Here is a 14,729-nt window from a genome sequence, read left to right as displayed (position 1 = left end):
TACTGAGAAAATGTAACACAATTTATCACTGTAAACAAGTCCACAAAATAAGCAGGTGTGCCTCAGAGGGACTACATGACGCCATGCTTTCGCCACGTGTCAATCAAATCGGTGTTTGATAAGCGCTCCAGGATCTTCTTCTCCAACCTCGCGTTTTGTTCCAGAGAAAAGTGGTTCTTCCAGTCTCCCACAATACCTTTTCGGATGAAGCTGGCAGTGGAAGGATTCTTCTGCGAGACCTCGTGGAATACCTTAAGACCTTGCGGCGCGTCTCCTTCTAATTCTTTGGTGAAGAAGTTGGTGAAGTTGTCCAAGGCATAATTTTGCATGGACTTGACGTCACTGTACTTTATGACGCTCTGGAGGATCTCTTCATTCTCCAGTAGCAACTTATGGTAGTCTTTGTCGAAGAACTCCGCGATCTTAAGCACATTCTCGCGTGGTTGGGCTTTCATGTCTTCGTAATGCAGAAAGAGGACGTTGGGGTCGTTACGGTGCTCGTACCAGCCCAAAACGTAGTCGAAATAGTCCCCATAGTCAGTCTCTCCCGATATGAAGATTTCGAAGAAGTCGTCGAACTTGCCATCGGCGAAGTCGTATCCCGTGAAGCCCCGCGTGTGGTGGAATAGCGAAACGCAAGTGTCCTTGGGATTGCGGCAGACGACGAGGTACTTAGCCTCTGGATGCATGGGCATGAGGTGGTAGGGAAGATGAGTCTTGATTACCCCGGGCCGTATCATGTCTCGCACACTGTCGGCACCCAACATTTCGATGAATGGACTGCTCTTGAAGAACTCCAGGCCACTTTTGGGGGGCACGCCCTTGTTGAAGATGAGGAAGCCAATGTGCTGCGTCCATGTCGTTCCGCACTTGGGATACGTGACGACAAACTTGTCATCAGGTCGAGGTTTATAGCTGAGCGCAGAACGCAGCATCTCGACAGTGAAGTTTGGGCTGAGCCGCAGCACGCCATCCATGTCCTGGTACAGCGGGCCATTCGGGGGACGCACGTCGACGACACCCATGCTGGACTTCTGAGGTATTTGCAGGTGGGCGTCGAAGGGTTTGAGAGCCTCTGCTGATTCCTGGTTTCCTGCAAACAGAATGAATAACGAGATCTTTCAATGTGCTCATGACGCCAAAAAGCATGAAGCGGGCGCTTGGGTTCGCTATCGAAATTGCATGACTCTTCAGTTGCAGATTCTGCTAAACATTGTAGCATATAATCTACCTTTTCTGCTGGTGTTCGTAATCTCGCGCTTGCACTAAGCATTGAGGGTGAAACTGCTGTTCTGAAAATTTGTGTGACGAGTCTTCAATTGTCCATTTTTGGTTGCAGTTCCAGTAGAATTGCTTACGTGAGGTGGTCGGAATGTTGGATCACTCTTTCTATCCGATGCAGTGGTCTTGTGGAAGAAAAATCGCCTCGCATTGGGGAAGGGTTGGGCTCAATTCTTAGCGCAGCCGGTCACCCATCGGTTTTGTAGTTGGTTCGAGATTTCAGCCGGCCTAATTCTTGGCTCGTCTGGGATAAGCACTTGGGAAAAGGGTCTTGGGCCACACTTGAGTTGACTGGCCACTGATACGTTCCAGTATCGAACAACTTAAACCCCCTTCATGCGGTAAAGCCCACTTGTGGCCCCTTCCACCAAAGCATTTCACTCTCGAAAAACCGAGCACCAGTCCGGTGTAAATCTTTACCTATTAGAAAAGCAATGGGCACCCGGCGGCAATATGGGTCGAAGCTGGAACCTTCCGAATGTGAGGCGGATGCTCTAGCATGCGTCCACGGCTTCGGGTAAGGTATCGTTTTTATGGCACTTTATTTTTGAAGCCATTCTCTAAGCCTTTTTGGAAAACCTTTTTAGAGGTAACATTGACCGGACGCTGCCTAGGAAATTATGAGCCGTATTTATATTAAACAGGCCACACGTTGCTAATTAACAAGAATAGTGACCACAGGCACTCATCACGTTAGTTGTACAGAGTATTCGTGTGTAAGTAGTCCACAACATCGAAAAGTTTGTGTTGTACAGGCTTTACCTCAGTCAAGCTTTACAGGACTGAGGTTTCTGTATGGGCATGGCTTAAATCACAAAACAAAAAAAAAACGATTGCAGTTGTATAGGTATCGAGCTGAAAAAAAATCTGTGGTGATTACACGTGTGGTAATGCAGATAATTAACAATGGTTATGGAGCCACACCGGTATGTATCCTAGCGGTACTCACCTATGGGGCAGAAACGTGGAGGCTAACAAAGAGGGTTCAGCTTAACTTAAGGACAACGCAGCGAGCTATGGAAAGGAAAATGATAGGTGTAACGTTAAGACATCGGAAGAGGGCGGAGTGGGTGAGGGAACAAACGCGGGTTAATGATATCTTAGTTGAAATCAAGAGGAAGAAATGGGCTTGGGCAAGGCATGTAATGTGAAGGCAAGATAACCGCTGGTCCTTAAGGGTAACGGAGTGGATTCCAAGAGAAAGCAAACGTAGCAGGCGACGGCAGAAAGTTAGGTGGGCGGATGAGATTAAGAAGTTTGCGGGGATACAGTGGCGGCAACTGACTAAGGACAGGGTTAATTGGAGGGACATGGCAGAAGCCTTTGCCCTGCAGTGGGTGTAGTCAGGCTGATGATGATAATGATGATGGAGCCACAATCAACTTTCCACCTAATTTATTGTTTGTAGATACGACTAATTCATTGTCAGTGCTGTTAATCACAACCTTCTGATCCAAGAAGGCAATGTTCGCGCCTGCTCTGGACCACCTCCTAGCTTCTTGTTATGCGCGCATCCGACATGCGCGGAAGCCAGAGAGCGGAGCTGAAGAGCAACACCTATGAGCTCGTATGTTTTGATGCACTTTCGCAGACGGTAAAACTCGGCCGGTGGGGATTCTATTCTTAGCTGCATGATGGCGGCCGCTTCGAAATCACGACGCTTCTCGCTTTTGGTCAGCGTGGCTCCCTGCCGAGCCACTGGTCATTAAAGAGATGGCGGCTTTTGGATACGCACCGCTTCTCCAAAAGAGCCGGGGAGTATTTTACAAGTTTGGCTCCCTTTCCCTTAACGTTTCTTGCGTTTTTCTTTCCCCTCCGAAGCCTACGTGTTGCGTTTACGCGCCTTTACTTTATATCTGTTTTCTTTATAATCCGGACGTTGCGGCGAAAAAAAGCGCGTGGGCTACCGTTTTTCGCGTTCACTCCGGACACTTTACGTCTACAAACGTGACTCTGTCTTGTCCGGGAACCCTCGCCCTTAGAGCTAGAGCTCTGTACAGCATCTGTCCCTTTTTATTATTCCCATGAACGAAAAGTGATATTGATATGAACGAAAAGTGGCATTAGTTGTACCCAATCCCCTTCCTCCCAGCCCGAGTCAATACTCCAATAACTTCATGGGCCAGGCACCGCTGGATGTCACGTGACCAAGAAAGCGCCTTCTCTAATGCCTTTGCTGCCCAGCCCACCTGAATAACACTATCATTCGCAATCGAGTGAAACCAGAACACAACACAACACTATTGTGGTTTGCCTCAGAGAAAGTGCATCGTGTAGCTGTCGCAGTGAAAGAACTGTTGTCACAGTGGTCAGACAAAGCCCCATTTATTGAGTGTTTCCTTATGCGTTTTCGTGCTTTGTAACGGCCTAGTCCCATTCCTCATTGCGGATATGGCCCCTACAGCGTCCTGCCACTTAGTATCCAATCCATAGGGTCCTGACCGTTGTGTCCGCTATACAAAATCGGTGATCTTCTAATGTTCATTTTCTTAAGGTAGAGGCGGAGGACAAAAAAAAGGAAAAATACAAATTATCTCTCCTGCTCTGGTTCCTTCTGCTATGCCACCGAACCAGAGGCGTAGTGAAGAATGTAGCTAGCTGCCGGAAAAGTAATTCATTAACAATATCTTAGAAATACTGTTTCCGACCAAGATTAATTGAAAAGGTCTGGCCATAGTAAGATGGTTGGAATTTAAATCAGTCACAAGGACTGCGGCTTTAGTACTGAATCGCAGCGAGTAAGGCAATAATTCTTCATCTGACACCGAAACATCACTCCTTACAGTAAATCCATGCGGCCCGAATCGGCACTTCTTGTTAGCCAGAGACATGCACCATGTGAAAAGCGCAAGCGACGTTGGTCTAATTTTGAAAGGCGCGACGAGTATGGCGCGAGAAATAAGGAAGCGGCGATTTCCTACACCTCGAGCGGCGGTGAAGTTCACAGAGGTTGCCGGCCGCTTTCATGGAATCAGTACAGGACGAGGCACTGTTCATGCTCAGAGTTCATAATGACTGCGAGTGGAATTAAAACTCCGAATGCTTCAGCGAAAACAACAAATGTCCTCCCGCCTCATAGGTGGCATGAGGCACGCTTCACCTTTTTTTCCCCTTTTCTCGCTTTGACTTTACATACAGCAGCTCTGTTGAAACGTTAATCTATCAACAATTTGGAAATTAGAATGAAATTCAAAATGTAGTCCATAAAGCAAAATGGAATGTCCACGGTAGCCTTAATTTTTTTTCTGTCTGTGAACAACGTTGCAGAGAGAACTACAGCCGGCCGCTGGCTCTTGCTGGAGTAGCTTCCCATGCCTTTTTAAGAAGGTGAATGTCGCCACACCAAGCAAACACACTACAGGTTCCTGCGGGCGGGAATGCTTCCTCGATATTTGCTGTAGGACTTTAGATTCTCTCAATGATTTTAATGAATTTAAGCACATGCTTTCTTCCCTTCTGTTTCTGAGAAAACCTTACCCCAGGCCAACGGTCGTTTTTGATTTTGCACACTTGGGGATTGCAGATATATCATCATTTGCGTGTCAGTAGCTGATCTGGACTTAAATTTTTGCAAGCAATATTTAGACAGTCACTTACATGAACACAACAGAAGGTTGCCTGCAGTAGCAAAATCTGATCAGCTTACAGCGCGTTCCTGATAATTGTAGATTGGAAGGAAAAAAAACAAACACAAAAGTTGTGCAGTGGACACAAATTTAAGAGTTCAATGATAGCGAAGGAATCTCCTTAATATATAGATTGAATGATGGAATTATTTTACAAGATAAACTTGTGAACACTTGCAGTAGTCGTAGAATTCTGCGTTAGACGAGATGTAAGTGGGGCGAAACGTTGGATTTGATACTAAGCGCGGCTTAACTGTTAAGTGTGCAATCAAAATTATTAGATATTTCGCTAGAATGACTAACCATGCGTGCACTGTAGTTAAACTTAAGGATGAAAAGTTTTATTTTTTCATGCAGGAAAAAAAACCATGGTTGAACTATAAATCAATCAGAGAGGGGCGAATTTGCTGCAGGGCACATTTTTCGGAACCCGAATTAACCTAAGCATTTATTTGTTACCATTAATCCTTCGCTTCCTCTTATGAAAAGTTTAAGATTGTTTTGCGCTCTCGCTATCTCGGCAAAATGGTTTTACCAGCAGGCTACAAGTGGGCCAATGAGCGGGATCATGGCGTTCTCCTGCAGGTTCGAAAGTAAAAAGAATCACTTTATTATTAACTTCGAAGTTAAACATTTGCTTTCTCGCTCTCTAAGATGGTCTGAAAGTATGACAGAAAAGCACTGATTGCGAATATACGCGAAGAGGGCATAAAGAAACTCTGGAAAGTATGAATGAGCACTAATGCCGGCGAGCGTTTTCGTGTCCTTAAGGAAGCCACCCACAGAAGAAGAAAATGATAGAATGCTAAATGCAGGAGGAACAACACGAAGTTTCTTAAGAACTCAAGCGCCGCACCCTTTCCAACCAGCAAGGACGAGTACTTGTGCAGTCCATGTGGTGACAATGGAGCAACCTCTGCTAGGTCTGGACTACAATCACCTCCAAAGTCGCAGACTTACGCACTCTGAATCGAGCCATATCGCGTTTTCATTCGATAGGAACAGAGCTCAAGAGCAACAACTGTGACACTAACAGAGATAAAAGATTCTCTTATCAGTCGGGCACACCGATTGTGCGCAGCTCCACGGTGCCGCCTCCTCTCCGATAGGGCATTCGAAAAAGCAATGCTTCGTTGCTCGATAGATTTCTACCGTTATGGTATAGCACTGGGGACGCTCATGTTCAATTTTCTCGGATAAAAATTTTGAAAACTGGAGAATTTTGAGGTACTTCTATGGAAATATTAAAGATAATGGTCCATTCTTCTCATATGTCGCAAAATCTTTCTTTTAAAGTGTTTACATCGATCGAATCCTAAAGGTAAGACTGCCATAAAAAGAAAAAATAATAGGGAACGCTTTTGATGATAGCAAAAACGTTAATAGAAAATAAAATTTAATCTTGCATTATATGAATAAACTGGGTTCATAAAGGGTTTCCCGCTGAAAAATGCTTTGTAGAGATTTACTGGCTACACAATTTGTCTGCCGAAAATTAAAAGAACAAAACGAAGAAATAAAGGAGGCGGTTTCGTCTCTCGCGTGCTCTCGGGCTGTCCTATATACTGCTTGGTTGCCCTTGCTTTGCGAAGGGCGCGAACGAATACAGCGCTGCTTACAGAGACGCGTTTTTTACTACGCCGCTTCATAGAGATAAACGAAACACTATGTCAGTCACCTTAATCGCATCTTTTCCACTCAGGCTTCTATCGGTGGCCTTTTGGTATCCCAACTTAAACTTTACCTTTTTTCATTTCTTTAAGTTAACTTTCGCATCTGTACTATGATGTGTACGAAGAATCATCCAGTTTGGTAGGAATGACTAGAGTCACATCGAACTAACACAAACCCAAGTTTTAAAAGTCACGTACGATACGAGTTCATATTAGTCAGTTACTTGCTTGTTTCACTTGCTTGCAGTAAGAAGCGTATTGTCATTCAATCATACCAGAAACTAAATATGTCACTGCCTTTCTTTTAACACGTATGCTCGTTGCATCACGGCAACTTTACTTACTGTCCGCCCATGCTTGAAACAGGTGACTGGACGCGGAAAAGAAAGTGAAAATGCTAAGAACGGGAAGCCCACGACGTGTTCCTGTACTTTGGCCTCAGTACTGTCGACGAACAGAAAGCATAAAACTAGGAACTGGACTCTAAACAACTTATTCTTTAGCATGCAGCCTTGTATGAATATCACGCCTGAACATGCTGGTATTTTACAAACTCCTTCAAGCAAAGGTGGCTAACAAGAGAGGTTTCGGGATAAATAGGGGAATTTTCGGGTATGGTATGGAACACCGAAGTCAACAACATGTTTATGAGATCGTACCGGCATGACAAAGCGCCAGCATAACCCATTCGTAAACACGCGAAAGAACATTTTACCCATGCTGCGTATACACCATGCAGTTGCTGAGTCGGTTGCCAACCCGGGAGAACTGGGAGGCGACCCTGCTCGGCTGCCACGACTTACAGGCCAAACAAGCCTTAGTCGGGCGCGCCCGGGCAGAGGCCACCGCCAATGGGGTCCCATACTAGGGACCTCCACCTAGTGCTTGTAAGGATCGGTCTCTTACGGGCTTATCCAAACATACCTCCTGTCCCTTCTTAATAAATGTTTTCGCCACCACCACCAGTTGGTTCCGATAAGGTGAAAGAATTGAGGGAATCATCGTAAAAACTCGAGTTCCGGCAATTCATTTCGTTTTTGTGCACTTTCTTCGTTGAAATAGAGAGTCCGGACCTAGGGCAAGCTGTGCAGATTGGAAACGTTGTGCAGCCATGCCGCTATATGTGGGACTTTTCTTCCAATAAAAGGCGCCGGCCACGACTGCAGTCGTCTAATACGGTAACCTGAAACTACCACATGCACATACGAGATAATGGGAACGTTATTCTGCTCGGTTCGCCCCACATGTACTGTACAGTACATGTTCAAATACGAACGCGTCAAATACATGCGGCCCCAAGGATTTGCTTTCTAGAAGTGCAGAGCGGCTCGTTTTTTATCGTCAGCATAGAGGAGAACTCGTCATCGCCCTTCTGTAACTGAGGACCTCCATTCGTGTATAGAGCCTTACTACAGAAGGGCTGAAAAGCAAGCCCTACGGGCCGTCTATTTTTGATGCAGACTGAGCCATATTGACAGAACAGCCGCCTCAGAGAATGCGCCTTTTGTGGTCATGTGAAGCGGGAAGTCTAGGGGGGGGGGGGGGGAGCTTTGTGCGGGCTGCAATACAAGTATTGTCGTCACCTCAACGCCCATTGATATTGCTTGCGGTTTAACGTTCACAAGCTGCACACGGAATATGTGGGGCTCCACAGTGGAGGGGTCCCGATTCGTCCGGAGCTCGTTAATGTGCACTAACATCGCACATCACGCGTAGGCCTTTCGGATCTCGCCTCCATCGAATAGATGTGGCCGCCGCGACCGAAATTTCACCGCGCGAACTCGTGCTGAGAGCCAAACACGAATGTCACTGAGCCACAGCGTCGAGTTCATTGCCTTTTGGAAACGGCGGAGAGAGTTCTCACCGAGGGATCTCCGAAAGTACGTGCGTGACAATCTTCTTCTTCCGAAGCAAGTTCATAAAAAAAAATAAGGTATACTCAATAGCTGTGATGTAAGCGGAAGGCGCGGCAACACTTGAGGCACTCGCTGTGCATGCGTAATATTCTGCGCGTGCGACAGCTGCTCTCGCACGCATTTGTAGTTACAGCACGTGGCTATGAAGGTAATTTTCCGGTAATAGCATTCCGAAAGCGTCGTTATGTGTAAAAGTAACAAAGACATGTCGTGGTAGAGGGTTGCTTCAGCTTTACGGCGAGCCTATTTCACCCTGTGACACGCATATAAATTGTCTCAGGAAGCAGTTTGTCGCATTGATTTCCGGTGCAGGGTGCCGACGAGGTCACGACAGGAATCTTTGACCCAGTGCTCAGCAGAGGAAAAAGAAGGGTTGGTTGGTTTATGGGGTTTAACGTCCCAAAGCGACTAAGGCTATGAGAGACGCCGTAGTGGAGGGCTCCGGAAATTTCGACCACCTGGGGTTCTTTAACGTGCACTGACATCGCACAGCACACGGCCTTTTGGCTAAGATCAAAGTGTGAAAAAGAAGGGATCAGCTGGTAACACAGGCTGCAAGCAACCTGAATTGTGTTGGGTATTTATGTGATTGCTCACTGATGTTCGCTGTTATGCTGAACACTACTGAAAGTCTAAGCGCCACCAAAGAAAACAGTGGCGTCGCGGCCGCACTAGTCCTCTATGTTTTTATTTATTGTTTTGTGGCGACAGCTTGAAGGTGAGAGCGAGAAGCCCTTTAATAAAAAAAAAACGGAATTTAGCTGGTGTCTAAAAGTCGCTGGCATGCTACTCTGCGGGGACATGAATACATGTACTACAGCGCTCTGAGTGCTACGTACAATGCCAGATAACGAGTGCTGATGGGCATTTCTGTAATCGATCGGCTCCCAAGAACAGAGTAGGAAACGCTTATCTGAGCGGCTTATTAGACAACGCTTATTGAGCAGCCCTTTCTGCAACCGCTGCCGCCATCTTTCAGGCGTACAAGTGGGCGGGATTCAGTCGCGCGCTCAATGGAATACTTTCTTTTTGATCATATGCGCTGCGGTTTTGGCGTTAATTGATGCTGCATAGCACTATACGCACGGGAACCATGCAACGAGCACATGCCACATCACGACTTCCTCCCCGCAGATGCCAAGAATAGGCAAAATGCTCACTGCTGTCTCTTTTGCATTTATGCAGTCGACAAGGAAAATGCCAGCCAGCCGCCCTTGAACTCACCTTGTCGGAGTATAGCACGTCCGGCGGACGTCCTCGGTGAGCTGGCTCCAAACAAGCCCGTTAAAATCGCAGATCGCCGGCAAACTTCTCGCCGCTTCGTCGAGCGTTAGACGGCGTTTAGTGCCTGCTCGTAAGCCGCCGAATGGAGGCCGCTCCAAGTGCTTATGCACGGCGGCTATCGCCGTGTGTCAGTGGGAGACCGGAGGCGGCGGCTTGGGAGAGGAGGAGTGTGGAACGCGGTCGCTGGACTCTCGCGTGTCTGAGGAGGTGCTGTTACGACAAGTGCGCCCTCTCCTCACATTGGAAGGGGAAAAAGAAAGCAAAGCATCCCAAGGAACGCAAAGGCATGTGCAAGTAGTGCGCGCACTGCGCGAACGAAAGCATATCACTCCGCCACGTAAAGCTGCGCAGCCCTGGCTATCATGCCGCTACCTCTCGGTGCCTCGGTGAAGGGTAGAACGAAAACGCGGTGAGGTGCAAAACGAAACGGCAGACCTTGCTGATCACGGTACTTAGACATCAACGCAAATAAAGATTGGTTCATCTATATCGCGGTGGTGTTCAGTTATTGCTCATTGTGATTCAAGCGATGTATAAGTTTTCCTGCTCGCACACTTTCTGAGCGCGAATGTAGAAAATGATGGTACGCATTATAGCTTTGACAGCGTTGCATGCTACGTTGTGAAACGGTCGTGATTTATGACGACGTACTGTAACGCAAGAGAGTGCGCTGAACGTTCCGGGGCGCCATTTGAGCCTCGTTAAAGGCTGAGTGGCGGGAAAGAGAGGCGAGAGAGGGGTAGCGAGTTTTCGTTTTTCGCGCAGGCGACTCTCACTTTCTCAATACCTCTTGCATGCACCGATAGGCCCGCGCACCGCGGCGTGCGGCGGTGAACCACGACCGTCGACCGCTGCCGTTGTTGACCCAGTTGGTGAGAAACAGGAGAGATCAGCTCAGTCATCCGTGCCGGACAATAAACCGATTTCCCTCCGCAATGGCTGCCGCAGAGGATGCAAGTATTTGTAGTGTTTACCTGGGGTGGGGATAGTGGCGACCCTTCTAAGAGCAGATGTAGATTAACGGTTATTCAAGATTAAACGTTCTCTTGCATGCCAAATGATGCATCCCTAATGAAATGAAATGAAATGTTTATTGGGCCATGGTTACAATATGCCCCCGGGGACAGGCAAAAGGAGGCAGACAAAGCATGCCTCCTGACGAGGCCAACACCCCCGCTAACACATCAGGACAGAGGTGACTAAACGCCAAATCACATATGCAAAAAAAAACACACTTTACAAGAAAAGAACAGCATACATTAGTGTAACATGCGTAATCTCAAAGAGAAAAAAAGAAAGACACTCCTAAAATCTTGAAAAACAGAAACATCACACCATTACGCCCGAACTGTCTAACGAGAAAAATACAACACAACTAAAACTAGCAAACTGAAAATCTTTTGCAAAATTGAAAAAAGACACTGGAGTACAAATATGCAAGAAAGAGAGGAATCCACAACACTGATAAAACAAACAAAAACAGCAAAAAACAGTGCCAACTTACTGAAATAAACTCAAAATTACAAAACAGGGAAAAGCAACTTCAATTTCTTTTTAAAGGCAATACAACTCGTAGCTTCTTGAGCTATTTCTGCTAAAGATGGGTGCGCATTACATAAAGCTGCAATTTGATTATTTACACTTTGCGTTTCATAATTTGTTCTGGATCTTATGGTAGATAGAGAAACCGCGCGCAGTTCGTATTTAATGTTTTTAGAAGACACATATTTCGGAAAGAAGTGAAATCCTCTTTAATTTTATGAAAAATATGAATCGCTCAACTAAAGTTGTAGGAGTTAAGGAAACTGCGTGAATGAAATGTTTCGAAGAGGTTTGTTTCATTATTTGTACTTGGACATAAGGCACGTAAGGCTCTTTTCTGGAGAGAAAATAAACCTGGGAGTCAACTAGGAGTACGCGAAAGCGTTTTACAATAGCTTTAAGAAAGGCTTTCTTTGTAGTCATAGCGTCGCGGTTAGTTTAGGGAAGAGTGGGGCATAGTGCATAAATTTTTGTTAATTACCGCATATTTTTTAATATTCGTAGGTATCAACAAACAAATATGACAAAATTATTTGATGCCCTACTGGCATCCCGCTCAATGTGAAACGCCCAGTCAGAGAGGCACACAGTTACAATATTAGAAAGTTCGAAATATCGAATTTTGCCTGCGAGAAAATGCGAAAGTAAGGGGTGCAAACTGAGAGGCCCTTTAGAAATCAAAATAATATTATTATTTATTTATTTCATACTTCAGATCATGTTACAGATCCAAGCAGGACAAATACATATTAGATAACACAGATACACGGGCGACAAGTAAAATAAAACAAAAACTAAAAATAAAAAACGCATAGAGGTTGACTATGCGCTTACATTTTATCGTGTCAGAAAATTCCACTCGGTGATGGTACACGGGAAAAAGGAAAATTTAAATGTGTCAGTTCTAGCAAAGTAGGGGGTAAGTGAACCGGGATGATGGTGACGCGTGATGCGCGTAGCTAAACACGATAAATAGGGTGCAGGATCAAGCGCCAATTTGTTTTTTATGAGCAAGGAAAAAAATTTGTCGAATATTTTTTCTTCTTGCCTCAAGAGGTTGGATATGGTTAGATTTCATTAGGTCAGACGGAGAATCAAAAGGTGAAAATTTAGAATAAATAAATCTTACGGCTTTTCTTTGGATTCTTTCAGTTATCTTAATATTGGTATTGCTATAAGGATCCCACACCACGCATGCATATTAGAGCTTAGGCCTGATTAGTGAGTGAATATTACTCAGTGTTGGATGGAATGCACGCTGAATTGGCTCCATGGGTGTTTGCACAATATTTTTTGAGCGCATCGGAGTGATACCATGTACTTTCAGAGAGTTTATTGCAATGTTTTGTTCCAAGATTCGCAGTCTATCCAGAAGTGAATGGGCTTGGACATGTTGGTAATACATTGTTACACGGAAAACATAGAGCGGAATAACGACAGAACGAAGACTAGACAAGTGACAAGACAGGCACTAACCTTCAACTACGGTTTTCTTGCTGATCTGGGGTGTCTATATACACATTTAAATCTGCAACATAAATAAAGAAGTCCAAAAAAAAAACCCGCCGAAACACTGCAACGTGCCGTCTATGCCATGGAATCAAGCTCTTTCCTTGAGCTTAAAATATCTTTTTCCAGACTTCGGGGTTTTGGATATCCTCAGGATATGATGGTGACGATAGATTTTTATGGCTTAAGGGAATCTGAGGCCAAAAAGCGCCATGGCACATGGTGTTTTCGACCGCTCAAGGTGGGGTCGACGACCCATTTTTAAAGCATTTCACCACAGATAAGCCGAGCTAGAGGCAGGGGAAAACTTGTACCCATCTCAATAAATATATCCTGAGGGCAGGGACAGTCACATCCAACATACGCAATCATTGCCCAGTCTTCGTGACACTTCCCTGTTCCCAAAAAAGCGTTTGACATATGAATTTACTTAGCCTATTTCTGGAAGTCCTTTAGAATCATTTAGGCCGATATTACTGCGCACGACTGGAAAACTGCAGTGGAAGAGAATGGTGCTAACAGAGCCTATTCGGCATTCCTTCCAACTTTACATCTCACCTATAATAAGCATTTCCCGCTTAAAGCGGCACAGCAATCTCGCAAAGCTAAGAAACCTTGGGTTACCTGAGAGCATGTCAAGGGTATCAAAGAAAAGAACAGCTTTTATCCCGATTTTTTTTGCGTTCGCGATATGAAGAGGAACTGAAGGATGTTAAGACCATGAGAACTAAACTTGCGACACTTAAACAGGCAAAGTGTTTGGGCTACAAATTCTTTTCGCTTAAACTACTGCTAAGCACAGACTTCCTCTTTGCTAATATAGCACCGACAGCTAATTTAGGCCCGCCAAACATAAGCACTCTGAACTGCAGTCTCACTATTAGTTTTTTTTTGAGTCCAATAACACCGAGGGAGTCTACCATTTATTCATTAGCATGAAAAATATTAAAGCATTAGATGCCAGTAACACAAAAATGGCGCCAGTGAAAATTGCAAAACAATACATTGCACCTATTTCATCAGAGATTTTTAACTTAGCGCACGAATTAAGCTTTTTCGCCGATGACATGAAAAAGGCTTGAATTACTGTAGTGCACAAAAAACGCGATATAAATGTCGTAAATTATTATAGGCCAATATCTATCCCCTCGGTTTATTTAAGAAGCCTTGGAAAGGCTATCTTTCATAGATTTTATAGCTTACTTGAGAAAAATCATGTAATAACTGACTGCCAATGTGAGTTTAGAAAGGACCGATCAACAGAAGTGGCCTTACTGCTGCTTAAAGCACCGATAGCTCAAAATATAGATACTGGTCTTCTTGCTCTTGGTCTCTTCATCGCTTTTCGCAAAGCCTTTGACCCCCTTAACCATAGTCATTTGATAGGTAAGCTATCACTTTATGGAATACGGGAGCGGCTCCTCAATTACATTGTTCCATACCTGAACCAGAGAGTCCAATGCCTACGTGTAAATACTGTTAAGCCGTCTTTACTACGCCAACACAGTCGGGTACCGCAGGGTAGTGTACTCACCACCTTCAAAAGTGTCATCTGAATTTGAACACTTTCTTCCATAACATGTTCTCACGACTTGCACAGAGCGCTCCCCAAGGAAGAATGGAAAATGTTTCTCTTTACCAACTTTAAATGCACAGAGCTGTACGGCGTAAGAGGCTTGCTGACTCTAGGCTCGTAGAACCAACGCTCGTGAACACCTTTAAAAAACGCAGGTGCAAATCTAGAAGCCTAATGCTGTACTGATTGGGAAATTTTCAGATAAAAGGGAGCGGCCTAAAACCTGCGTTAAAAGTTCCGAAAATACGCGAGACAACAGGTAAGTAAAATCCAACGAACAGTCTTAACATGTGCTGAATATGGAGTCAATAAAAACAGATCT

The 14,729-nt window shown here is 45.1% G+C and overlaps 1 protein-coding gene across 1 annotated transcript; it reads right to left on the bottom strand.

Moving 5' to 3' along the window:
* LOC149359491 (sulfotransferase 1C4-like) lies at positions 1-10,095 on the bottom strand. Its single transcript, XM_089569060.1, has 2 exons — positions 9,721-10,095; positions 1-1,093 (listed from the first exon to the last, which is right to left on the bottom strand). The coding sequence occupies exon 2, from the start codon at positions 1,023-1,025 to the stop codon at positions 72-74; it is 954 nt and encodes a 317-aa protein (XP_089425186.1). The 5' UTR covers positions 1,026-1,093; positions 9,721-10,095; the 3' UTR covers positions 1-71.
* Between the last annotated feature and the right edge of the window lie 4,634 nt (positions 10,096-14,729).

This window comes from Amblyomma mixtum, chromosome 2 (genome assembly GCF_055824585.1).
Source record: "Amblyomma mixtum isolate Tamu chromosome 2, ASM5582458v1, whole genome shotgun sequence".
Lineage (NCBI taxonomy): Eukaryota > Metazoa > Arthropoda > Arachnida > Ixodida > Ixodidae > Amblyomma > Amblyomma mixtum.
The sequence above is the reverse complement of the archived record's forward strand: the minus strand, read 5'-3'. Positions and strand labels throughout refer to the sequence as shown.

Excerpts from the sequence above, each read along its gene's own strand:
- LOC149359491 (XM_089569060.1), bottom strand. The coding sequence starts at position 1,025 with ATGGGTGTCGTCGACGTGCGTCCCCCGAATGGCCCGCTGTACCAGGAC.